The sequence below is a fragment of the Salvelinus fontinalis genome, chromosome 39 (genome assembly GCF_029448725.1).
Source record: "Salvelinus fontinalis isolate EN_2023a chromosome 39, ASM2944872v1, whole genome shotgun sequence".
Classification (NCBI taxonomy): domain Eukaryota; kingdom Metazoa; phylum Chordata; class Actinopteri; order Salmoniformes; family Salmonidae; genus Salvelinus; species Salvelinus fontinalis.
Window position 1 is genome coordinate 9,649,627 of NC_074703.1, and position 24,115 is coordinate 9,673,741.

At 44.0% G+C, this 24,115-nt stretch overlaps 3 protein-coding genes across 7 annotated transcripts in view; 2 read left to right on the forward strand and 1 right to left on the reverse strand.

The window, feature by feature from the left end:
• The first annotated feature begins 2,446 nt into the window (after positions 1-2,446).
• Positions 2,447-10,296, forward strand: LOC129838534 (condensin-2 complex subunit H2-like). Of its 2 annotated transcripts, XM_055905575.1 has the most exons (19): positions 2,447-2,568; positions 3,010-3,124; positions 3,363-3,464; positions 4,096-4,157; positions 5,280-5,361; positions 5,506-5,574; positions 5,728-5,807; positions 5,989-6,152; positions 6,453-6,598; positions 7,460-7,558; positions 7,690-7,753; positions 7,875-7,976; positions 8,059-8,103; positions 8,200-8,270; positions 8,359-8,554; positions 8,839-8,888; positions 9,013-9,114; positions 9,266-9,415; positions 9,654-10,296. In XM_055905575.1, exons 2-19 carry the CDS (start codon positions 3,017-3,019, stop codon positions 9,798-9,800), a joined length of 1,839 nt encoding a protein of 612 aa, XP_055761550.1. In that variant the 5' UTR covers positions 2,447-2,568; positions 3,010-3,016; the 3' UTR covers positions 9,801-10,296. The 2 variants fall into 2 exon arrangements, with proteins under 2 accessions (XP_055761550.1, XP_055761551.1); XM_055905576.1 differs by lacking the exon at positions 3,010-3,124.
• Positions 10,297-10,539: 243 nt separating this feature from the next.
• On the reverse strand, positions 10,540-12,848 carry LOC129838535 (protein SCO2 homolog, mitochondrial-like). Of its 2 annotated transcripts, none has more exons than XM_055905579.1 (3): positions 12,662-12,848; positions 12,403-12,515; positions 10,540-11,742 (listed from the first exon to the last, which is right to left on the reverse strand). In XM_055905579.1, exon 3 carries the CDS (start codon positions 11,724-11,726, stop codon positions 10,770-10,772), a length of 957 nt encoding a protein of 318 aa, XP_055761554.1. In that variant the 5' UTR covers positions 11,727-11,742; positions 12,403-12,515; positions 12,662-12,848; the 3' UTR covers positions 10,540-10,769. The 2 variants fall into 2 exon arrangements, with proteins under 2 accessions (XP_055761554.1, XP_055761553.1); XM_055905578.1 differs by having other exon boundaries at positions 12,403-12,538.
• A 9,575-nt stretch (positions 12,849-22,423) lies between these two features.
• LOC129838932 (coiled-coil domain-containing protein 136-like) overlaps positions 22,424-24,115 on the forward strand; it is a 44,095-nt gene continuing 42,403 nt past the window's right edge. For 2 of the 3 annotated variants that reach the window (XR_008756935.1, XM_055906202.1), the window contains exon 1: positions 23,470-23,560. Coding sequence is in view for 2 of the 3 variants with exons in the window: in XM_055906202.1 (XP_055762177.1) it covers positions 23,509-23,560 (52 nt within the window). In the remaining variant the exon portion in view is untranslated. Of the gene's footprint in view, positions 22,500-23,299; positions 23,561-24,115 lie in introns of those variants that run through there. The other variant, XM_055906201.1, reaches the window with a different exon arrangement.

Genomic DNA, 24,115 nt, shown 5'->3' on the forward strand with positions numbered 1-24,115 from the left:
TAGGCCTGGATCCTTGATAGACTTTGACAAATAGGCCTCCTGCTGGCTTCATCTGCAAGGGTCAAACATGCAATAGGCTTAGGGAAGCCACAGAGAGGTCATTGTGTCAAGGTCAAGCCTGAAAGGAGAATATAACTCACATAGACTGTTATAAAGACCCTGAAGGGCATCACTATATATATGTGTGTCGAAAAGGTATTATGGTTCTGTGGACAATGCTTGGGCACCATAGGCTAGTCTAGCCTATCGCTATCACTTGGGGGTATGCTGGCGGTCCCTATATAGTAAGTAGTTGAAAAAGGTTATGGGTGCATTATCCATTCTCTGTGCTATGTACAAAAGTATGGGTTCAAACACACATTTCTGCCCGACGTAGAATTTAACGCAAGGGTTAACAGTGTTGGGGAGTGGCGATTAGCGTACTACATGTAGACTAGTTCAACAAGTAATTTCACTACATTTTGCAGGCGCTTGGTGGTATTGAGCGAATTCAAATCTTAGTATTTTTTCAGTAGTTAATTAGCCTTTTTAACAAAAATAAAATATGAGTTAAAAAGCAAAAATTGTCTTACTACTTTGGCATCAAACCTGACTAATTCTCACATGAAACGTGTTTTGCAATAGGCTAAATTACATGTTCTGTGACAGCTGACTCCCGAGTAATCTGTTTTTAAAATTTGTAGTCTGACATTTCATGTTTAGATATGACAATTTTTCACGAAGTAGTTTTAATGTAGTGACTTTAGTTGCTTTACTTCTTGCAGTGTGAAGTAGGCCTAATTGGTAGCTTGGTAAACTATATTTTTAGAATAGTTTCCCCACCACTGGTTAAAAACTGATCCACAATAAATGTTTTTGATGCATGGTTTATATAGAGCACATGCTAGAGGCAAAGTCAAATAACATTGTGAATTTGTCCAATAAAAGTTGAAAATGTATACATCAACTGGAGACGTTTTGCATAAAACGAAATGTTGCATTGCTGATATTTTTAAAATGTAATTTAACCTTTATTTAACTAGTTAAGTCAGTTAAGAACAAATTCTTATTTACAATGATGGTCTCCCAAATTGCAAAAGGCCTCCTGCGGGGATGGGGCCTGGGATTAAAAATAATACAAAATATATATATAAATACAGGACAAAACACACATCACGACAAGAGAGACAACACATTGGCTGATGTTTTTGTATTTCGATAAAACATCATACGTTTAATATGACACACAGGTGCTCCTTTGATCCAAAACGATAACTAATGCTGCGTTTCCACAGGCTGCCAAATTCTGATATAAACATGTTCAAATGATTGACAAGATATTTGATCTGATTATGAAAAATATCAGATTTGAGCTATCTGTGTAAACGCAGCCTTACTGGCCACAATCATCGAACATCATCACACTTATTCAAGGATGGTTTGTAAATATAAAATCCAAGTGCTCCATCTTTCGGTGAGAAGGGTCCTTCACCCACGCCGCTAAACATACCCTAGTAAAACGGACTATCCTACCGATCCTTGACTTCGGCGATGCCATTTACAAAATAGCCTCCAACACTATACTCAGCAAACTGGATGCAGTCTATCACAGTGCCATCCGTTTTGTCACCAAAGCCCCATATACCACCCACCACTGCGATCTGTATGCTCTAATCGGCTGGCCCTCGCTACATATTCATCGCCAGACCCACTGGCTCCAGGTCACCTATAAATCTTTACTAGGTAAAGCCCTTATCTCAGCTCACTGGTCACCATAACAACACCCAGCCGTAGCACGCGCTCCAGCAGGTATATCTCACTAGTCATCCCCAAAGCCAACACCCCTGTTGGCCGCCTTGCCTTCCAGTTCTCTGCTGCCAATGACTGGAACGAATTGCACAAATCGCTGATTTATGTTTCCCTCACTAACTTTAAACATCAGCTATCCGAGCAGCTAACGTATCGCTGTAGCTGTACACAGCCCATCTGTAAATATCCCATCCAATCTACCTACCACATCACCATATTGTTTTGATTTACTTTTCTGCTCTTTTGCACACCAGTATTTCTACTTGCACATCATCATCTGCACATCTATCACTCCAGTGTTAATTTGCTAAATTGTAATTACTTGCTACTATGGCCTATTTATTGCCTCACCTCCTCACGCCAATTGCACACACTGTATATATACTTTATTTTTTTCTATTGTGTACCCTTGTTTATTCCATGTGTAACTCTGTGTTGTTGTTTGTGTCGCAATGCTTTGCTTTATCTTGGCCAGGTCGCAGTTGTAAATGAGAACTTGTTTTCAACTAGCCTACCTGGTTAAGTAAAGGTGAAATACAAAAAAAGGGTACAGGTTGTTTTTTAGTGGTACTTCCGCCAGTAGATGGCAGCAAACCGCATAAACCCTGGCTCTGTTGACGCTGACGTCAGAGAGGAAACTATTCGGCGAATAAGAAAATCTCGCGCTAATATAAAATGGTGGACGCGCGGATTTTTTGAAAGGGCTCAAGTTTATCAACACATATTACATTTTTTATTTGGGTCACCGTCGCATTTTGTGAATCAACGCCTACAGTGATTGTGAGTGTAATATCATTTAATGTATGTCTGTGTTAAAACATTTTGGTAGCTGGCTAACGTTACCGTAATGGTGTATACGTCAGTACTACTAGTAGGTTATTTTTTGTATTTTACTAGGCAAGTCAGTTATATAAATTCTTATTTTCAACTGCCTTGTCCAGGGGAAGAACGAGAGATTTTTACTTTGTGAGCTCGTGGATTCGATCTTGCAACCTTTCGGTTACTAGTCCAACACTCTAAACCACTTGGCTACCTGCAGCCCCGGTTAGTCCGTTAGCAACTATATAAACCAAATTAGACCTTTCTGTGAATTTAAACGTTCGCTAGCAAGATAGCTAAATGTCAACCAATCTATTTTGTAGATAGCTACTGAATAAAGTGTTAGCTTTTCTAAAAATAACACCGATTCAAATCTGACATGATTTGATCTCTCATCTTAAGGGGAGCCATGGACACAGTGGAGACTCGATTCACCCATTTGTTGCAGCCTATCCGGGAGCTCACGAAAAACTGGGACATAGATGTGGCCTCGGAGTTGGCAGATTATCTAGAGGAGGTAGGAATGAGCCCGTGACATGCATTATGGGGCAAATCATGTAAACAAAATAGACTTAAAGTACTGTATCAACAACAATGTTGTGTGTCAACACACAAACACAGCCTTGAATTGAGTCACTAAGCGGGTTGAAAATCACACAGACCAAGGCTGGAGTAGACTGTTAAGAAAGCTTGTCCTCTCACACATCGATATACACTGCACTTACCACTGTCATATTGTCTCTCTGGTCTGGCAGTTGGATGAGATGTGCATCTCGTTCGATGGGGGCAAAACCACTCTGAACTTTGCAGAGGCAGCGCTGCTCATACAAGGCTCAGCATGCATTTACAGCAAGAAGGTGAGAAGTTGTTTGGTAGAAAATAAGAACATCATAGGCTGGTTTCATATAATATTCCTGACTTGTTGTCCAAAAGTAACTATGTGATCCAGAGAATTTTACAGTTTTACAACTAGTTTTCTGCAATTCTACACATCTTGTCAATCTTGACAGGCTGAGAGAGAGAACATTCAGTTTTAAAGCTAATTTCCTTACATTCTTCTACACATTTTGCCATGGGGCTGAGATAAATTGCAGTTTTAATGTTAATTTTACTCAATTCTACACTTTTTGCCATGGCTTATGCAATCTATCTGAGTGACTCAAACATTATAACAAAATCAACTGTCTAGTCAACTGCATGACTGTCTAGTTTTTATTTTGGTGATTGTTAGTTCTCAAAGATGATATTATTATTTTTTTAAACGTATAGGTCCATTATCTTTTCTACACAGTTTATATCTGGCTTAAGTGGTTTCAGTTTACACAAAGTTTTTCCATTCGTCAAATTATTTTCAAAACAAAATCATATAATTATTTTATAATTTTTTTTGGGGGGGGGGGCAACGATTTAGCAGCCCACCGCTGCTAAATGAATATAGGGGAAACACTTTATTAAAATGTATTATTTTGTTATTATTGCTTGATTCAGGTGGAGCATTTGTACAACCTGGTGTACCAAACTCTGGACTACATCAATGACAGAAACAAGAAGTAAGTACAGTGCCTTCAGAAAGTATTCATACCCCTTGACTTTTTCCACATTTGTTACAGCCGGAATTAAAAATGGATTAAATAGAGATTTTGTCACTGGCCTACACACAATACCCCATAATGTCAAAGTGGAATTATGTTTTTAGAAATTTTTACAAATTAATAAGAAGTTAAAAGCTGAAATGTCTTAAGTCAATAACTATTCAACACATTTATGGCAAGCCTAAATAAGTTCATGAGTAAAAATGTGCATATCGTGGTTTTTGAATGACTACCTCATCTCTGTACCACACACATAAAGTTATCTGTAAGGTCCCTAAGTCGAGCAGTGCATTTCAAACACAGAAAGACAGTGAAAAGAAGGAGGCCTGTACAAAATATAAATATTTCAAAACATGCATCCTGTTTGCAATAAGGCACTAAAGTAAAACTGCAAACAAATATGTCAAATAAAATAACTTTATATCCTGAAGACAAGCATTGGCCTAGTTATAGTAGACTTAAATTGGCTTGAAAATCTATGGCAAGACCTGAAAATGGCTGTCTAGCAACAACCAACTTGATAAAGTTTGAAGAATTTAAAAAAGAATAATAAGAATTTAAAAAATAATAATGTGAAAATATTGTACAATCCAGGTGTGCAAAGCTCTTCGAGACGTACCCAGAAAGACTCACAGCTGTAATCACTGCCAAAGATGATTCTAACATGCATTGACTCATGGGTGTGAATACTTATGTAATTTAGATATTTCGGTATTTCATTTTCAAAAATGTCTAGAAACATGCTTTCACTTTGTCATTATGTGGTATTGTGTGTAGATGGGTGAGGGGGGGGGGGGGTTGGGGTTTTAGGCTGGGTTTCTGTATAGCACTTTGTGACATTGGCTGATGTAAAAAGGGCTTTATAAAATACATTTTAGATTTAATCAATTTTGAATTCTGTCTGTAGCACAACACAATGTGAAATAAGTCAAGGGGTATGAATACTTTCGGAAGGCACTGTACCCTGCCTTGCTCCCTGTGAACACACACAGCACCACTCAAGCCACCAGTCTTCATGCTGCTCTGCTTCTTCACTTCCTTTCCCATTGAGTTAAAGGGATTTGTACCTGTCATTTTCAGGAAAAATAAACAAGCAGTGACATCTGGAGAGGATGGCACGGATGGGGCCTCATCCAACAATCCTAATGATGATGACGGCGGGGTAAGAGTGTGGAGCTGGGGGGGCGGTGACAGTTGGGCGAGGGAACCCTGGCCGAAGAGAGCCACAGGGTGTGTGTGTAGCAGGCTTTAGTTCTGGCCCAACACTGTTATCACCTGATTTTACTGATGTTTGTTGTTCCCCCAGTTTGACTCCTTAGACCAGGATACAACAGATGTCTCACTGCAGTCAGAGATGAAGAATGAGGCAAACACAGTGAGTGTCCCCCTCTGGAAACATTTAACCCTTTATAAATGCCCCCCCCCAGAATGTACAATATATTGATTGGCATTTCAATCAGACTAAATGATTTGTGTGTGTGTATCCATAATTCTATCTGTGTAAAATATTGTCCTGTGTGTTCCTTAGAATGTGGACGTGGCCCCTCTTCCGCCCGAGTCTCTGATTCCTCCTGAGGCGTTTGAGAAACAGAAGCTGCTTCTCATCAGGTGGGTTCCAAGTCCACGACCTAAACCGCCCTCAACATGATGAACTTTTCTGTAGAATAACTATGAAACATTGTAAGCCTTGCCATATGTAGCAGCCTTACTTTCTGATGGAACACATTACTGCAGAGGGCTGTCGTATCAATGTTTGTTTGTGTATTTGCCCTGTTTGTATGTGCTGCAGTCTGAAAGGAGAGGTGCTGGGCAGCTGTAAGGACTTCAGGATGAACACGTTCACTCCGGACACCCTGGGTATCATCCGTCTCTTCCTGGCCTCTCAGTCCTACTTCCTCAGGGACGCCCTGTCTGACGCAGCCCTGGCCCCCGTCACCTTGTTCGGGCACCAAGGTAGAGAGGCATTTAGAGATGGATACAGTATATTGACAGTTGTACATTACTGTGTCTAGGTCTATACACTGTACACAACTGTAGTCAAGCCAAAATAGCTGACTGATCATAGAAAACACACCATAGATTTGGTTTCTCTGTGAGCGGGCTGTGAGCGTTTGTGATGCGTTTTGCCTCCAACAGAGCACTAAATCCCATACCATGTTGCCAGGACCAGCTCAAATGGAATATACAGTTCTTTAATGTGTATTTCTAAGCTATGGCCGGGTGTTGACTTCCTTATTGTTGTTGTGTGTCCAGATGACGCAGAGCTTGCAGCAGGGGATGCCATGTCGGGTGTTGCCGGGGACGATGGTGGTGATGGCGGTGCGGAGAACTTCCTGCCCCTGGAGGACAACGGGATGGAGATGGACCAGGGACCTGAGAAACATATTGACAGACACCAGGTAGGAACGTAGAAATATCTCTCTCTTACACACACACACATACTCCTACACATATACACTGCTCAAAAAAATAAAGGGAACACTTAAACAACACAATGTAACTCCAAGTCAATCACACTTCTGTGAAATCAAACTGTCCACTTAGGAAGCAACACTGATTAACAATAAATTTCACATGCTGTTGTGCAAATGGAATAGACAAAAGGTGGAAATTATAGGCAATTAGCAAGACACCCCCAATAAAGGAGTGGTTCTGCAGGTGGTGATCACAGACCACTTCTCAGTTCCTATGCTTCCTGGCTGATGTTTTGGTCACTTTTGAATGCTGGCGGTGCTTTCACTCTAGTGGTAGCATGAGACGGAGTCTACAACCCACACAAGTGGCTCAGGTAGTGCAGCTCATCCAGGATGGCACATCAATGTGAGCTGTGGCAAAAAGGTTTGCTGTGTCTGTCAGCGTAGTGTCCAGAGGATGGAGGCGCTACCATGAGACAGGCCAGTACATCAGGAGACGTGGAGGAGGCCGTAGGAGGGCAACAACCCAGCAGCAGGACCGCTACCTCCGCCTTTGTGCAAGGAGGAGCACTGCCAGAGCCCTGCAAAATGACCTCCAGCAGGCAGAAACACAACAAAATGTGGAATAAGACAAGGGGTCTGAATACTTTCCAAATGCACTGTATATACATACATACCTGCATAGGAACCGTAGGTTTCACACATGCCTAGTTCCATTGCAGCTAGTAACCCCTTTATTGTAGCCCTTTTATGGGACCTTGTGTTGAATTGTGTATGATTTTGTATTATCATGTGTTCTGTTTATTGATGTCTTGTATCCGTGTGTTCTAACTTGTTCTCTCCCAGGACCCCAGTGAAGGGAGGGTGTTGAGGGAGAGGGGAGGAGTCCAGCTCTCTGAGGAGGAGCAGAAGAAACAGAGGAAGGAGGAGGAGAGGGCCCAGACGGTATGGTTACCCATCACAACCACTGACACGGTGGATAAACCACCATACATTTCGAGATGGAAAATAATCATTCTAGTACGCACTTTATTTTTTGTTGTCGTCTTTGTGATGTGATGATTGTTGTGATGCAGGCAAACATGTGGAGGTTACATGACCTTTATGATACAGTCGGCGAGGACAAGCCTTTGAAAACAGGTGAGGAAACATTTTCCTATCGATGAGATGCTGTCCAACTGACTCTTACTCACTGAGAGGATATCCGTGTATTTTCTATGAGCGGGCCTGTCTGTGTTAAATGTGTGTTCTTTCACCATAGGAAGATGTTATAAGGTTCCTCCGGGTCTTGATGATTCTGGGAAGCGGAAAAGGAAAGGCCCCTCTGCGCTGCAAGACTTCTGGACCTGGTACACTGGCACCTGTAAGTAGTGTGTGTGTTGGTGTTTTTATGAAGACTGTGACTAGGATGGAATATACCTGACAAATGCCTCCTCTTGTTGCAGATGACCCCCGTGAACCCAGGCTAAAGAATGGACCCACGAATACAGGTAAGGGTGGATCTCATAACTAAATGACAGGGGAGAGAGGCGTTATCTTTTGAACCCTCTATTTGGCGCTTACAGCAAGTGGTGTTTCTGTTACAGACTTGAACTACATCTATATGAGTAAAATGAAAGACAAGCTGAAGACCCGGAAGAGGATTCTTGGGAAAACGGTATGCGTTTGTACTGCAATGGGTCATGCTGCACGACTCATTTGTTTCTGTTTTTATGTCCTGAACAGACAACCTTTTGCCCTTACAGGGTGTGTTTGTGTCTGACGAGGAGCTGAGAAGGACGTACCTGCAGCTGGACGAGAGAGAAGAGCGGGAGGAGGAGTTAGAGGGCCTCAGACACCACGACCTGCTAGGCCTGCTCGATGACCTCTCTGACAACGAACATGACCCTTTGACTGATGAAGCCCCGGCTGACTTCCTGAGTGGACAGGACTTCGTACCAGGTAGACACTGTCCTGTCTGTCTTTCTATCTCTCAGACCACATTCACTCCTGCTATTAACTGCACATATTTTAAGGCAAGGTGTAAACAGAGCCATGAGGTCTCGACTGTGTGACGAGAGTTGGACTAATGTATTAGTGTCACTCCACAATGATATGTTACTTGACAATACAAAACACAGATGTAAAAAAGACTTTGTGGACCACTCAGGAAAGTTTTAAGACGCTGTAGGCAATCCTAGGCAAAGATGGTATAGTTCTGAGTATGTTTACAATGTTGCTGCCAGGGGCAGACATGGACGGACTGAGTTACGAAGACCTGGTGAAGAAGAGTGTGGTACGTATACACGGTCTCAATGCCCCAGTCTTTCTGGGTCATGTTCCAGTGAGGAATACTAGAGGGTTCTGTGTAGCTAGTCACTGATGTTCCTGATGTCCCCCCCACTTCCTTCATATTTCAGGAGCAGTTCCTGGTGAACTCCCAGGGTTATGCCCAGGAGACGGCGCTGTCGAAAAGAGTGAAGGAATGGGAGGACAAAATACGACCGGAACTCACCTATCAGGTAAGATTCAATGACATACTTTCCAGACATTTTGCTGTAGATCAAGTATTTATTCTAATAAAAAATGATATCATTGTTCACCCTGTTGGTGATTTCTAGTGTGGTGTGATACGATCTGTTGGCTAAACCTCCTGACCCCATGTCTCTGTAGGAGGTGCGTGCTACTTTTGACATCCATGACTATGGGGACAGGATCGTAGCAGCTTTGAGCAGTGTGTGCCAGAGGAGGACCTTCTCCTCTATAGTCCACGGCATGGACAACTTCGAGGCCTGCAAGTACATGCTGGCTTCCCTTCAACTGGTGAGTGTGTTTGATTTGAATGAATTGAATGCAGCACAATCTAATCAAGTGTAATCAGCCACTGTCTGGAGTTTAGTCTTGACACTGAACACTTGATATTTAGAGATACTTGATTTTATTGTATGACAAATGAGTTTGATAGCTTCTAGTTCAAGGTGTATTTGTCTACAGTAACTCCCATTACTCTACCATCAGGACACTGTGCCATCAGGTTATTATCATGCTCTCTCCTCTTCAGGCCAACGACTACACCGTGGAGGTCGACAGGAGTGAGGGTCTCGAGGAAAGCATCGACACCATGGGACTCACTCTGCTCAGCAAACACCGGGCCAACCAACGATTCAAGAAAGCCCCTGCAGCAACCTCCGACTCATTCATCTCCTGATCCTGTGTGTGTGCGCTCTTGTCTCCTACAGACTCAGTGGGGACTAGAGCCATTACTCTGAAATGTGGTATGCACTCCTGTGTGTGATGCCACTTGTGCCTACCGGACCACTGGTACTGACCTGCTCTATCAACAACCTGGCTGCACCCATTCTCTCCTCACGTACTTGCTCTTATTTCATTTCAACCTCCTGTCTATTGTTTGATCTTTGTCTCTGTCCTCTGTATGTCTCGTCTGTGTGTATCATGTCTCTGTATTCCTCTGGTTCTGTCAAGAGAAATAATCTCTTTTTATCTCATTTACCTGCATCTACACAATATGTTTACCAGATGTGGCACTCAGGGTATGTTGGTAGTGTTGACTGACCCTAAGAATTATCACCCTGTTCACAATGTTTGCCTTCGTATCCATGACAATTGTATACGTTGCTTTTTATTTGCATGTTTGTCCAAGTGGTGTAGAACTCATACATTTTATATATCAGATGAGAGGACTTTTAAGAAAAACGTAATCATTTTTTCTTTCATTCAAGCGAACAACCTAAATTGGGAAATTGTTTCACTAGTTTGTAAGGAAATTATATATATTCTTTTACAATGGCCAAAAATGTATATAAAATAAAAACGAGCATGTAGATTTCACAAAGATTATATGAAGACACTTTCAATATTGCAACACCTACTAGTGACTGTATACCAGTGATTGTAGTGCCCTTGACAAAAGACTAGTATAAAGACAATTTCATATCCTAACCATTATTGGTGTCGGACAAAAGCAATTTATTGCACACACAGAATCATCATAACCTCGATGAAGCGTCCATATTGTTGTGGTCCAGTCTGGTTTGAGAATACTTCACAGTGCCTCATTTCTGATGAAGGATTATTGTTATCTGGACATTGGGTTCAGTTTAAGTGTAACATACTATAGGTCTTTGATAGTCTTGTTGGTGTGGTTACCGTCATTCACTCAGAGTTTGACGTAGCTCTTCATATGATTCCTGATGCTCTCAGCAATCTGCACGTCGTCCTTCATCCTGTTGTAATAGTCCAGGAACAGTCCATCTGGGTTGACCAGGTAGATGAGGATGGTGTGGTCCACTATATAGTCCCCGTCCTCATCCTTAGGTCCAGGGCTGGCGTACACCCTGTAGTCCTTCCCCGCCACCTTCACCTCCTCTGGGGTACCCGTCAGGCCGATCAGCCGGGGGTGGAAGTCCTTCACGTACCTCTCCAGGGCCGCCACGTTGTCTCGTTCCGGGTCGACCGTCACAAACAGTGGTTGGACCGCGGGGAGAGACCGGTCCTTGTCCAGAGCGCTGACCACAGCAGATATCTTATCTAGCTCATCGGGGCAGATGTCAGGGCAGTGGGTGAAGCCAAAGTAGAGGAGCACCCAGCTCCCCAGGAAGTCTCTCTTGGTCCTGCGGTGCCCCCTGTGGTCGAGGAGGCTGAAGTCTCCCTGGCCCAGGGCCACCTTTTTCAACTGCTCTATACGCTGCATTCTGTGATTTTGCTGCTTCTCGTTACGCACGTACCACCAGGTGCCAAGCAGTCCCCCGCCGAACAGCAGGGAGACCACCAGCCGCGTTCGCAGCCTGATCTTGGCTGTGGAGGTGTTGGGTCCCTGGGAGAGGGCGACCCTCTGGGTGAAAAGGGGTAGGGAGAAGGGGCCACGGGAACTCCCCAGTGTCTGTTGCGGGTGTGTAAAAGGGCCATACAGCCCTGTCCTATGTTTAGGGGTATGGTGTCCACAGAGGGGTGCCTGTGAGGAGAGCCACGCCCTCTGGGGGTGGTGTGTGGAGCCAGAAGTCGGTTGGACTGTTGAAGACCTCAAGGTGCATCTCAGGAGTCTCCCAGATGTAGCATGGAGGTCACTCCCTATGAAGCCTACAAGTCCCAGCATCCTTCTCTCTAGACACAGCATACTTCCCCCAGCAAACCTAGAGGGGGAGGGTTGAGAATAAAGGGTCGTCACTAGTCACCACAAACCCTGTCTATTTCTACAATTTACCTTCTTAAAATGTGAGTGTTAAACCTAACCTATTTTTTTAATGTGTTTTTAAGATATAGCCAATTTTGACTTTGTGGCTGTGGTAACTAGGGGAAACCAGAAAAGTGAGAATGTAAGCAAGCTGTGTGTTCCCAAGGCAAACCAGCCCATTCAAATCAAATTTTATTGGTCACATACACAGATGTTAATGCGAGTGTAGCGAAATGTTTGTGCTTCTAGTTCCGACAGTGCAGTAATATATAACAAATAATCTAACAATACCCCAACAACTACATAATTCACACAAATCTAATTGGGTGAATGAGAATATGTACATTTAAGGATGAGCGATGGCCGAGTGTCAAAGGCAAAGTGCAGTAGATGGTATAAAATACAGTATATACATGTGATATGAATAATGTAAGATGTAAACATTATTTAATGGGGCATTGTTTAATTAAAGTGACTAGTGATCCATTTATTAAAGTGTCCATTGATTGCGTCTCAATGTAGGCAGCAGCCTCTCTGAGTTAGTGATTGCTGTTTACCAGTCTGATGGCCTTGAGATAGAAGCTGTTTCTCAATCTTTCAGTGATGCACCTGTACTAACCTTGCCTTCTGGATGATAGCAGTGTGAACAGGCAGTGGCTCGGGTGGTTGTTGTCCTTGATGATCATTCAGTCTAATAACACCACAGGATTTAGCTCTGTAATTGTCCTGGCCCTGTCAAACCATACCACACAGCACTACTACTATGAATATACAGGGTTAGAAATTGTGACTAGTAGGCGATTCAAGCTAAACTGGATCATTGGATGACATTATGTCCAGCTTGAGTGGCTGGCTATCTGGCTAAGCCTAAAACCTACCTGATTTAGATGCAGACGTTTTTATGCGTAATGACAGAACTCTTTAAAAGTAGTCATGCTTTCATTCAACATGCAGGTTATCGTATACTATCCCATTATGATGGTAACATAGCTAGGCTAGCTACCTCAACTTCCTGGCTGGTCGACCTTTAAATGCACACACTGCTCATGTGATACGGATGTTACATGACCACCGTCTTTTCAGATATGTTTATTCGACAATACCAATATGTAATAAATAAACAAAACAAAAACGACTATTATGAACAATACAACAATTGGTAAATGTGTTTGACAATTGTGTTGTTACAAAAGAGTTCGATTAGTTTTTTTTTTACATGTTGAAGTCACATCGGCAGATTCGTGTATATCTCTGTTTCTGTCCTAGACGTTGCACTAGGTGGTGCTGTTGTCTCTCCAACATGCTGCAGAGTTCACCAGAGTTCAAATGTCCATGAATTCCTTCAGTTTATCTTCTTTCTTTCACGTGTAGGTAATTTGTTGGTGCTGGATATCCATTGATTTCATCGGACATGTCCACATGGTTAGATACTTCCACGGTTCAAGAGATCATCGGAAAAGGGAACAGGTAAAAAAAAAAAAAAAAAAAAATATTTCTTAATTCCTTTCTTCTTTTGGGGATTTGCGTGTTTTATTTAGTATTGTCGGATATAACTGCACTGTTAGAGATCGGGAAACATAAGTATTTCACGACACTCGCGATAACATCTGCAAAATACCTATGTGTATGCGGCCAATAACATTTGATTTTATTATTATAGAGTTACTCTCTCACCACCTCACTGAGCTTTGGTCACTAAACTCAGCTCTGACCCAAATTCCCCCCCCCCCCCCCCCTCTCTCTCCCCCCCCCCCCCCCCCCCCCCCCCCTCTCTCTCTCTCTCTCTCTCTCTCATAATCTGTTCCTCTCTCTCTCTTTTCATCACTCTTCACTGGAGTTGTAATATATGACTAAGGCTGTTTTTCATCTCTTTCTTTTCCTCTGTCTCTTTCTCATGGGATATGTTTTACTTTCAAATTAAAACTAATTTAGAATTGTTTTACCGATGTGGTAGTAGTGCATGTAGTGCATAGTACAATGTAGGCCTTCTGGTAAGATGCATTGTGTTGTTCTACAGCAATAAGTGCAAATGTAAATGCCCCCAAGCAGTACCCAGGCTATAATAACTAGATCATGTAAACTGAGTCTGAGTCTGCTGATGAATTAAAACTAGTGTGGTAGAGTTCATTTGAGTCAAGCAAAGCTGGGTTGTGTAGTCTCTCTAATGTTTAGTGTTTTGATATAAAGATTTTAGGTAATTACTGGGCTTATGTTAGCGATTTGTTATGAAGCCATTTCTTGTTATAGGAGGCATTGTGTGGTATAGCTGTAATGCAAAATGAATGTGGTGATTATTATGCTGCACTGTTATTAGTGTGCTGGTTTAAATGTTAATGTTATTCAGGCCGCTCTGCCTTGGTCTCCGGGGCGGAAACACACACACACACACACACACACACACACACACACACACACACACACACACACACACACACACACACACACACACACACACACACACGCACTCAAACACACACACACTAATGAGCACTGTCAGATCCAGAACTATGATTAGAGGAAATTAAATCAATGAACAAAGGCTGCCCAGACCCCCCCCCCCCACTATAGATGAGACAAACTACAGCCGTGAGGACCAGTGTTAGACCCACTCCAATTTGCTTACCGACCCAATAGGTCCACAGACGACGCAATCGCAACCACACTGCACACTGCCCTAACCCATCTGGACAAGAGGAATACCTATGTGAGAATGCTGTTCATCGACTACAGCTCAGCATTTAACACCATAGTACCCTCCAAACTCGTCATCAAGCTCGAGACCCTGGGTCTCGACCCCGCCCTGTGCAACTGGGTCCTGGACTTCCTGACGGGCCGCCCCCAGGTGGTGAGGGTAGGTAACAACATCTCCACCCCGCTGATCCTCAACACTGGGGCCCCACAAGGAGGCGTTCTGAGCCCTCTCCTGTACTCCCTGTTCACCCACGACTGCGTGGCCATGCACGCCTCCAACTCAATCATCAAGTTTGCGGATGACGGGCCTCCCGGGTGGCACAGTGGTCTAGGGCACTGCATCGCAGTGCTAACTGCGCCACCAGAGTCTCTGGGTTCGCGCCCAGGCTCTGTCGCAGCCGGCCGCGACCGGGAGGTCCGTGGGGCGACGCACAATTGGGCTAGCGTCGTCCGGGTTAGGGTGGGTTTGGCCGGTAGGGATATCCTTGTCTCATCGCGCTCCAGCGACTCCTGTGGCGGGCCGGGCGCAGTGCGCGCTAACCAAGGGGGACAGGTACACGGTGTTTCCTCCGACACATTGGTGCGGCTGGCTTCCGGGTTGGAGGCGCGCTGTGTTAAAGAAGCAGTGCGGCTAGGTTGGGTTGTGCTTCGGAGGACGCATGGCTTTCGACCTTCGTCTCTCCTGAGCCCGTACGGGAGTTGTAGCGATGAGACAAGATAGTAATTACTAGCGATTGGATACCACGAAAATTGGGGAGAAAAGGGGATAAAAAAAAAAGTTTGCGGATGACACTACAGTGGTAGGCTTGATTACCAACAACGACGAGACGGCCTACAGGGAGGAGGTGAGGGCCCTCGGAGTGTGGTGTCAGGAAAATAACCTCACACTCAACGTCAACAAAACAAAGGAGATGATTGTGGACTTCAGGAAACAGCAGAGGGAGCACCCCCCTATCCACATCGACGGGTCAGTAGTGGAGAAGGTGGAAAGTTTTAAGTTCCTCGGTGTACACATCACGGACAAACTGAATTGGTCCACCCACACAGACAGCGTTGTGAAGAAGGCGCAGCAGCGCCTCTTCAACCTCAGGAGGCTGAAGAAATTCGGCTTGTCACCAAAAGTACTCACAAACTTCTACAGATGCACAATCGAGAGCATCCTGTCGGGCTGTATCACCGCCTGGTACGACAACTGCTCCGCCCACAACCGTAAGGCTCTCCAGAGGGTAGTGAGGTCTGCAGAACGCATCACCGGGGGCAAACTACCTGCCCTCCAGGACACCTACACCACCCGATGTCACAGGAAGGCCATAAAGATCATCAAGGACAACAACCACCCAAGCCACTGCCTGTTCACCCCGCTATCATCCAGAAGGCGAGGTCAGTACAGGTGCATCAAAGCAGGGGCCGAGAGACTGAAAAACAGCTTCTATCTCAAGGCCATCAGACTGTTAAACAGCCACCACTAACATTTAGCGGCCGCTGCCAACATACTGACTCAACTCCAGCCACTTTAAAAATGGGAATTGATGGAAATTATGTAAAAATGTACCACTAGCCACTTTAAACAATGCCACTTAATATAATGTTTACATACCCTACATTACCCATCTCATATGTATATGTATATACTGTACTCTATATCATCTACTGCATCTTGCCATCTTTATGTAAATCATGTATCAGTAGCCACTTTAAACTATGCCACTTTATGTTTACATACCCTACAGTACTCATCTCATATGTATATACCGTACTCTATACCATCTACTGCATCTTGCCTATGCCGTTCTGTACCATCACTCATTCATATATCTTTATGTACATATTCTTTACCCCTTTACACTTGCGTGTATAAGGTAGTAGTTGTGGAATTGTTAGGTTAGATTACTTGTTGTTATTACTGCATTGTCGGAACTAGAAGCACAAGCATTTCGCTACACTCGCATTAACATCTGCTAACCATGTGTATGTGACTAATAAAATTTGATTTGATTTGATTTTGTTAGCCTAGACCAAAAACCATGTGTGTGTGTGTATATCTGCTGTCTCCTAGCCAAAGGTGAAAACAGCTTAGATAAATCCCTTCACCCTAATATCCCACCCTCCCACTACAGCTCTGCACTCAACAGACATCTCTTATCTAACTGTCTCTGGTTGTTTTCAATGGCTCAGATCATTTATATGTTATTGTATATAAAGGGATATTACGGTGCTTTGGAGACTTTTTGTGACATTTAAATGTACCTCTTAATGTCCTGTGAGCTCACCATAAGGAAACGGTGCGTGGCACTATTCCGTGTAAACACAAATGGAATAGTCTGTTCTGTTATAGTTTGGAAAAGGAAGTCAGATCTGGCTTTTAGAAGTCAATTTAGGTGCTAGTGTGTGGGTTCGGTATTGTGCGCATGTGTGTGTGCGTGCTGTGCATGTGTGTGCTGTGCGTAGGTGTGTGTGTGTGTGTGTGTGTGTATTTTGGCCCTGCAGTGTTGACAGTAATAGGCAGGCTCCCTATTCCAAACCACTGTGGTCACTGAGGAACAAGAACAGTAATTAAATCTCTCTTCCTCTTCAATCCTTTCCTCTCAATCTCTCTCTCCTTCTCTCTGTCAACACTATCCCTCACTCAACCACCTCATGTCTCAATCACTTTCTTTCTCCTTCTCTCTTTCTGTCAGTGACTTCTCCTTGCCACCCCATTTTTTTCTTCTTCGTTCTTCATTGACTCTCTCTCTGTGTAAAACACATTAGTTTCTCCCTCTCTATGGTTTCCATGTTTAATATGCTGAGCAGACTACAGGGCTGCAGTATCCAGATCATTTCACAGTCTGTGTCGCACTCCCTTTGCGCTAAACTTGCTAACCATATTAGCCTATTGCCCACTTAAGCATATCTTCAAATGTTTGAGGAATGTTTTATTTGATCGCACACAAATTGTATTGGTCAGATACACATGGTTAGCAGATGTTGTTGTGAGTGTAGTGAAATGTTTGTACTTCTAGATCCGACAGTGCACCAATATCTAACAGGTAATATCTAACAATTCCACAACAGGCGAATATTAACAATATGTGCATGCTTTTGGGAGAAAATATCAGGCAGACACTCAAGAGTTAAACAACAAGTAACTCATATTTAGCTCTAAATTAAACTAATTTGAAAATATCTAATTCAAAGTAATTTCAGTGCCTTGGGTGCACCATGCTGTAGGCTGAGTGCTCAACTCTGCTACTGTTGCAGCTGGAGGAAACCTGAAGTTCGTCCCGACCCTCCCTGCTCCTCTTACGGGACTTGGACAGCTGGGAGCAGAGGTCCTGCTGGTTCTCTCCATGTGGCTCTGGTAGGAGTGGTGGGTGTGAGGGTCACGGTGGCTGTGTCTCTCGCCAGAGAAGCCAGGCCGCATCACCTCGCTCTCCCTATGCCTCTCAACATGGCTGGACCTGGAGTAGCAGCTGTAGGGGTAGGGCGCCTCTCCTTTCTCCAGATCCAGATGTGGCCAGGTTTGCTGCTTCTCTCTCTGGGGGAAGAGGAGGAGGCAGAAAAGGGGACACTGACCTACTGCAGGGCCTCCATGTTGGGCTCCCACACGTCCACTAGCACGTAAGCCTAGATGTCCTTCAGCTCCAGGCAGTCTTTGGCAGACTGGTCCCTTGGTCTGGAGAGGACGGAGGGAGGACATCCAGGCTTCAGGCACCTCCCCACACCTGAAGGCCCAGATGACCTCCTCTCGTTCTTCACAACGTGGACAGCTGAGGGCAGCAAGCCAGGGCGAAGCGGGATGTTTTATGTGTTTTCAAAATAAGACAGACTAAAACTATTAGGCAAAACATATATTTTTTATTTATTTTGACTTCCATTTTTTACAAACAAACTTGACTTTTTAAAGTAATAAAGCCTTACCTATCCCGCCCAGCATTTTCTGGATCCTAGCCAAACGCTGGGAAGATTTCTTAAGAGACATTGTAATACATGTTTACCTTACGAGGGCAGTTTGTGTTATGAAGTTTAGGGTGTCTTTTTTGGTGAAAAAGCACATTTGAGCGTTCTGTTTCCCGGGATATACACTGTCAAAATTCTAGAATATCACCGGACTTTATTTATGATGCCATCACCCCGATTATGATGCCTTACTCTATGGCAGGTATCAGGTAGCCTAGCGGCTAGATGCGTTGGGCCAGTAACCAAAAGGTCACTGGTTCAAATCCCAGAGCTGACTAGGTGAAAAATCTGTTGACGTGCCCTTTAGCAATGCACTTAACTCTAATTGCTCCAGGGTGGCTGTCAATAATGGCTGGTCCCTGTCTCTGACCCCACTCTCTGAGGGTGTCTCAGGAGGACTAGGGATATGCAACAACAAAAGTGCACTTGTACATGTGTGAAATAGGAGAACTATTATCAGATTGTCAGTATTAGGCTTAGGCCTATAATGTAATTAAGTTAAGTTTGTGCTTTCAAATAATATTCCTTTTGAGTTACACAATGAACATTCGTGCTAATGCAGTGTAGCCTATAGGACAGGGTTGCTCTGCTCTGTAAAACGTGTAGTTTTGGTTTGTGTTGACCCTCTTACCCTCAATAAGGAGAGTGAGCTAATACTCTTTGGGGGGACATGGGAAGGGAACACCACTCTCTAGCCACACGCACGCACACACACACACGCACATATTTGGTAACACATTCTATGAAGTACACATTCTATAACAAGCTTTAGAAGGTGTTATGACACTAACTATAAGTGTCCATAATTCTCCATTCTCATAAGTGGTTACATTAGGGCTCCAGAGTGGCGCAGCAGTCTAAGGCACCACATTTCAGTTCTAGAGGCGTCGCTATGGCCGTGATTGGGAGTCCCATAGGGGGGCACACAACTGGCCAAGCATCGTTAGGGTTTGGCCGTTTTTTTCTTAACTGACTTGCCTAGTTAAATAAAGGCAGGGGAGCGTGCTCAGTCCCCTCCTGTACTCCCTGTTCACTCATGACTGCACGGCCAGGCACGACTCCAACACCATCATTAAGTTTGCCGATGACACAACAGTGGTAGGCCTGATCACCGATAACCACGAGACAGCCTATAGGGAGGAGGTCAGTGACCTGACCGTGTGGTGCCAGGACAACAACCTCTCCCTCAACGTGATCAAGACAAATGAGATGATTGTGGACTACAGGAAAAGGAGGACCGAGCACACCCCCATTCTCATCAATGGGGCTGTAGTGGAGCAGGTTGAGAGCTTTAAGTTCCTTGGTGTCCACATTATCAACAAACTAACATGGTCTAAGCACACCAAGGCAGTCGTGAAGAGGGCACAACAAAACCTATTCCCCCTCAGGAGACTGAAAAGATTTGGCATGGGTTCTCAGATCCTCAAAAGGTTCTACAGCTGAGAGAGCATCCTGACTGGTTGCATCACCTCCCAGTATGGCAACTGCTCGGCCTCCGACCGCAAGGCACTACAGAGGGTAGTGCGTACAGCCCAGTACATCACTGGGGCCAAGCTTCCTGCCATCAAGGACCTCTATACCAGGCGGTGTCAGAGGAAGGCCCTAAAAATTGTCAGAGACTCCAGCCACCCTAGTCATAGACAGTTCTCTCTGCTACCGCATGGCAAGCGGTACCGGAGAGCAAAGTCTAGATCCAAGAGGCTTCTAGAAAGCTTCTACCTCCAAGCCACAAGACTCCTGATCATCTAATCAAATGGCTACCCAGACTATTTGCATTCCCCCCCACCCCCTCTTTTACACCACTGCTACTCTCTGTTATCATCTATGCATAGTCACTTTAATAACTCTACATACATGTACATATTACGTCAATTACCTCGACTAACCGGTCCCCCTGCACATTGACTCTGTACCAGTACGTAGGATGTAGTCTCGCTATTGTTATTTTACTGGTGCTCTTTAATTAGTTATTTTTATTTCTTATTCGTATTTGTTAAACTGCATTGTTGGTTAGGGGCTTGTAAGTAAGCATTCCACTGTAAGGTCTACACCTGTTGTATTCGTAGCATGTGACTAATACAATTTGATTAGATTTATTATAGCCATGCTGGTTTAAAACACAGAAAATATAGTTATTACACACATTCCACGTTTTTTCACTACAAGAATCTCCTTAGGTACAATAATATTCCTTCACCTCACTATGGTACTAAGGCATATTAATATAGATATACAATATAGAAAGGGTATTGTAATGACACTTCTGTTGATCCCAACTCTGGCCCAGCTGTGTCGAACAAGGTCACAATGTGTTTCCAACAGAGTGCTCTGCCTTGCGCCCAGGGCAACCGCGCTCCAGCTGGGAATACCCAGTTTCACTCTCTCCCATGCTAACTGGGGCACCTGACTGTAAACTGTTGCCCGTGTTTTGATATGGAGCAGATCTGTCAGCTGCTCCTATGGCTGGTGGAAATAGGAAACAGAAAAACAATTAGAGGATATGCCTTTTTTATGGTGTTGATGTTTTCTCCGAGCCACAACTCCTTTTTACCAAATGGACCTGCACTGTTTGTGTGTGTGTTAGCATAAACCTGACTTAATGGCAATGGACACACTCCATTTCCCTGCCTGTTTAAATGTGAACGTCTGTGTTTCCCAGAGAAGTGATGACAGGAGATACCTATATGTGTTGCTAGCTTATGCAATTCTACTTATGCCATTTGTCAAAATTCTGGGTACACTCCCTTCCCTCTTCCTTTCACTCAGTAGTGTTCTTTCTCTCTCTGGTCCTCTGAAAGCCTCCCTTATATAACTTCTGCTGCAGTGTTGCACAGCGATGCACAGCAGCTCAGTCACACTCACAGTAGTCAGGTTTACTGACTCACCATCTGATAGAGAAAAAACCCACAGGGCAGAGGATAGCAGGGTGTTCTGGTAAAGATGAAAAATCCTTCAAAGTCAACATTGAACTTCTGTAGTCTTTCCTAAAACTTTTAGTCTGGCTAGTAAGGACCATCTTAAAACCCCCTCAACAGTCGACATCTCACAAGGAAAGATGAGGTTTGACTGTTAAGAATGTTTCACTTTTCTCTGTAGTTTTGTTTTTAGCTTGAACAATTTGCATCTAGCCTATTTCATGTGATGCGGTCCAGTGGACTTGGTTGCCTAGCAACCCCTCCGCCTCGATTCGTGTGATGCTCTGAGCTCGTCGCAGTTCCATTTTTATAACGTGAGGCCTGCCTGTTGTGAGTCATTGTGTATTGTGGAGTGTTACTCAGTTTGTTACTTCATGACCTTTGTGCTCACAATGACAACATGTCAAAGCTGAGAGCACATAGTTACATCTGTTGACAATAATCAACACTGACAAATAGCCTACTACGGTTCCATTTGATGACATTCTGATAGCTATGAATGTTAAGGGTTCTTGCAACACGAAGGAGAAAAGCTTTCAAAGGCTTGCCGAATGACAGATACCATAATTATTTACATTTTTACTTTTTTGACGATATATCTTATCGTTTTGACAATATCGCAATATTATCTTTGCGCTAGTTGGCTTTACCTTCACCAAAACTTCAGTATTTTTTCTTCATAGCTTGTTCTCCATCTTCTTTTTAAATTGGGAGACAATTTGTTTTCAGCAATTTTATTTCCATGACTGAACAAAATTCGTAATGAATAGTTTGAGAATAATCAGCACTGACAAGTAGCCTACTTTAGTTCCATTTGATGCCATTCTGATTGTCATGAATATTAAAGGTTCTTGCTACACAAAGCTTTTAAAGGCATTGTAGATATTACAAAATGCTACTTGCAGAATGACAGATACCATAAACCTGTACATATTTCCCCCGTAGTGTTTCATGTCTCTCTGAAGGTACACTGCAGCTGTGAGAACCCACAAGAGTCCTACCTCATCAGTCTCTCTCCCAGTACCTGTTCTCAGTGAAGCGAAGGGTTAAATCACTCACATCATAAGTTCATTGTGTATTCATGACATACAATCTGTGCTCTCTTGTTCAGGTTCGATGGCTGGATGAAATTAGCTATGCTCATTGATCACAGCTGACGGCCCAACAGCAGGTAAGGGAAGGGTTAAGCCGTTTTAATCTGTAAGGAAAGATAGAAGGAGAGGATAGGAGAGGAATTAAACAGACGGCAGTATTTAGTATGAGAACCTTTACTACTGAGGCCTGCATAGTTAACACAATGAGAAAAGAGAATCGGAGGGAGAGAGAGTGTGTGTGTGTGTGAGAGAGAGTGTGTGAGAGAGAGAGAGAGAGAGGATGGAGGGAGGGAGGAGTGAACGACCGACAGAAAATGAATTGCAAGCTGCAGGAGAATAGGTTGTCAGCATCCAGAGCTCCAAGGTCTGACTCTCATTAAAGGTAAATACAGTGTGTGTGTGTGTGTGTGTCTATATTTACTTGATATTTGCGCTTACAGATACGTGTGCTAGACGGTGAAAGGAATGCCTTTGATTTGACCCGTGTGGTTAAAGAAGCAGAAAGAGCAGATAAAGGGAAATAGAGAGGGAGAGGTAGAGCGAGAGATGGAATGGAAAAGCATGGGCATCAAACGTGCTTGATACCCAGACCGAGACGGGAGAGAAACCAGTAGAAGGACCAACCATGCAAATGAGAGAGAGAGAATTGGTCAGTGGTAAAGGGAGAGAGAGAGAAAAGGACAGAAACGGTTATAGAATAATAGCTCAAGTAAAAAGGAGACATGAGTGCAGTATGAAAACAAAAGGAGGTCTAGAGAGTGAATTGTGCAGCATCTGAGTGAGTTTCAGAGAGAGAGAGAGAGCTGTACCGTTTGTCTCTTTGTTGCATGCATCTCAGACTGCGGTCCCTCGCTCAGTTTATCTCTTTGCTCTCCAGCGTCCGTGCGTCTCTCTCACCTCCAGGATGGAGGGGCTGCTGCGGCTGAGTCTACCCGGAGCGTGAGGAGCCTTCCTGGGCTTCGTCTGTGTCATCCTCCCCCTGTCCCCCTATACTCATCCATCACTCGACCTCTGCAGTGCAAGAGAGCGTCTGGACCCACACGACACCTCCCCCCTAATCCCCCACACTGAGTCGCCAGGGCAACCATGGACGGACTACGCCTGCCACCGGTCATCGAGGAGGTCATGGACCCTGCAGGTTAGTGTGTGTGTTTGTTTGTGTGTGTGTGCTTATCACACAATCATGTGTGTGTTGTTTGTGTGCCTGTGTGTGTGTATTACATACCAATGACTCCATGGATGTGTACACACAAATGTTGTGTTCGTGAGTGTGTGAGCCATAAAGGCTCTGCCAGTGTATGTGTGTGGGTGTCTGTTTGTGTGTCTGTGTGTTTGTGTTAGCCAGTCAGCGAGGCCTGTGTTTACCAGAACAGACGGATTAACAGAGAGCCTTCATCTCAGAGGGATGGAGAGACAGCCTGCCAGCCTTCCATAGTGACACTACTCAGGGACGTCATCCAGCAGAGACTGTAAGCTAGCTGGATCACAGAGCTCTGTGAATATTACATTCATAAACTCTTAATATGATTTAAATATTGGATTTACACATCCAAATATAAATGCTGATGCTGGGTAAATAGTCAGTCATCAGAACAATGGGAATTCTGTATGCATTCTTTCAGCTTTCAAATCCCCAGGGGTTTTCCTGGCATTAAACATCATGTTGTTTTGTTTGAATTGGACATTCAGCCTA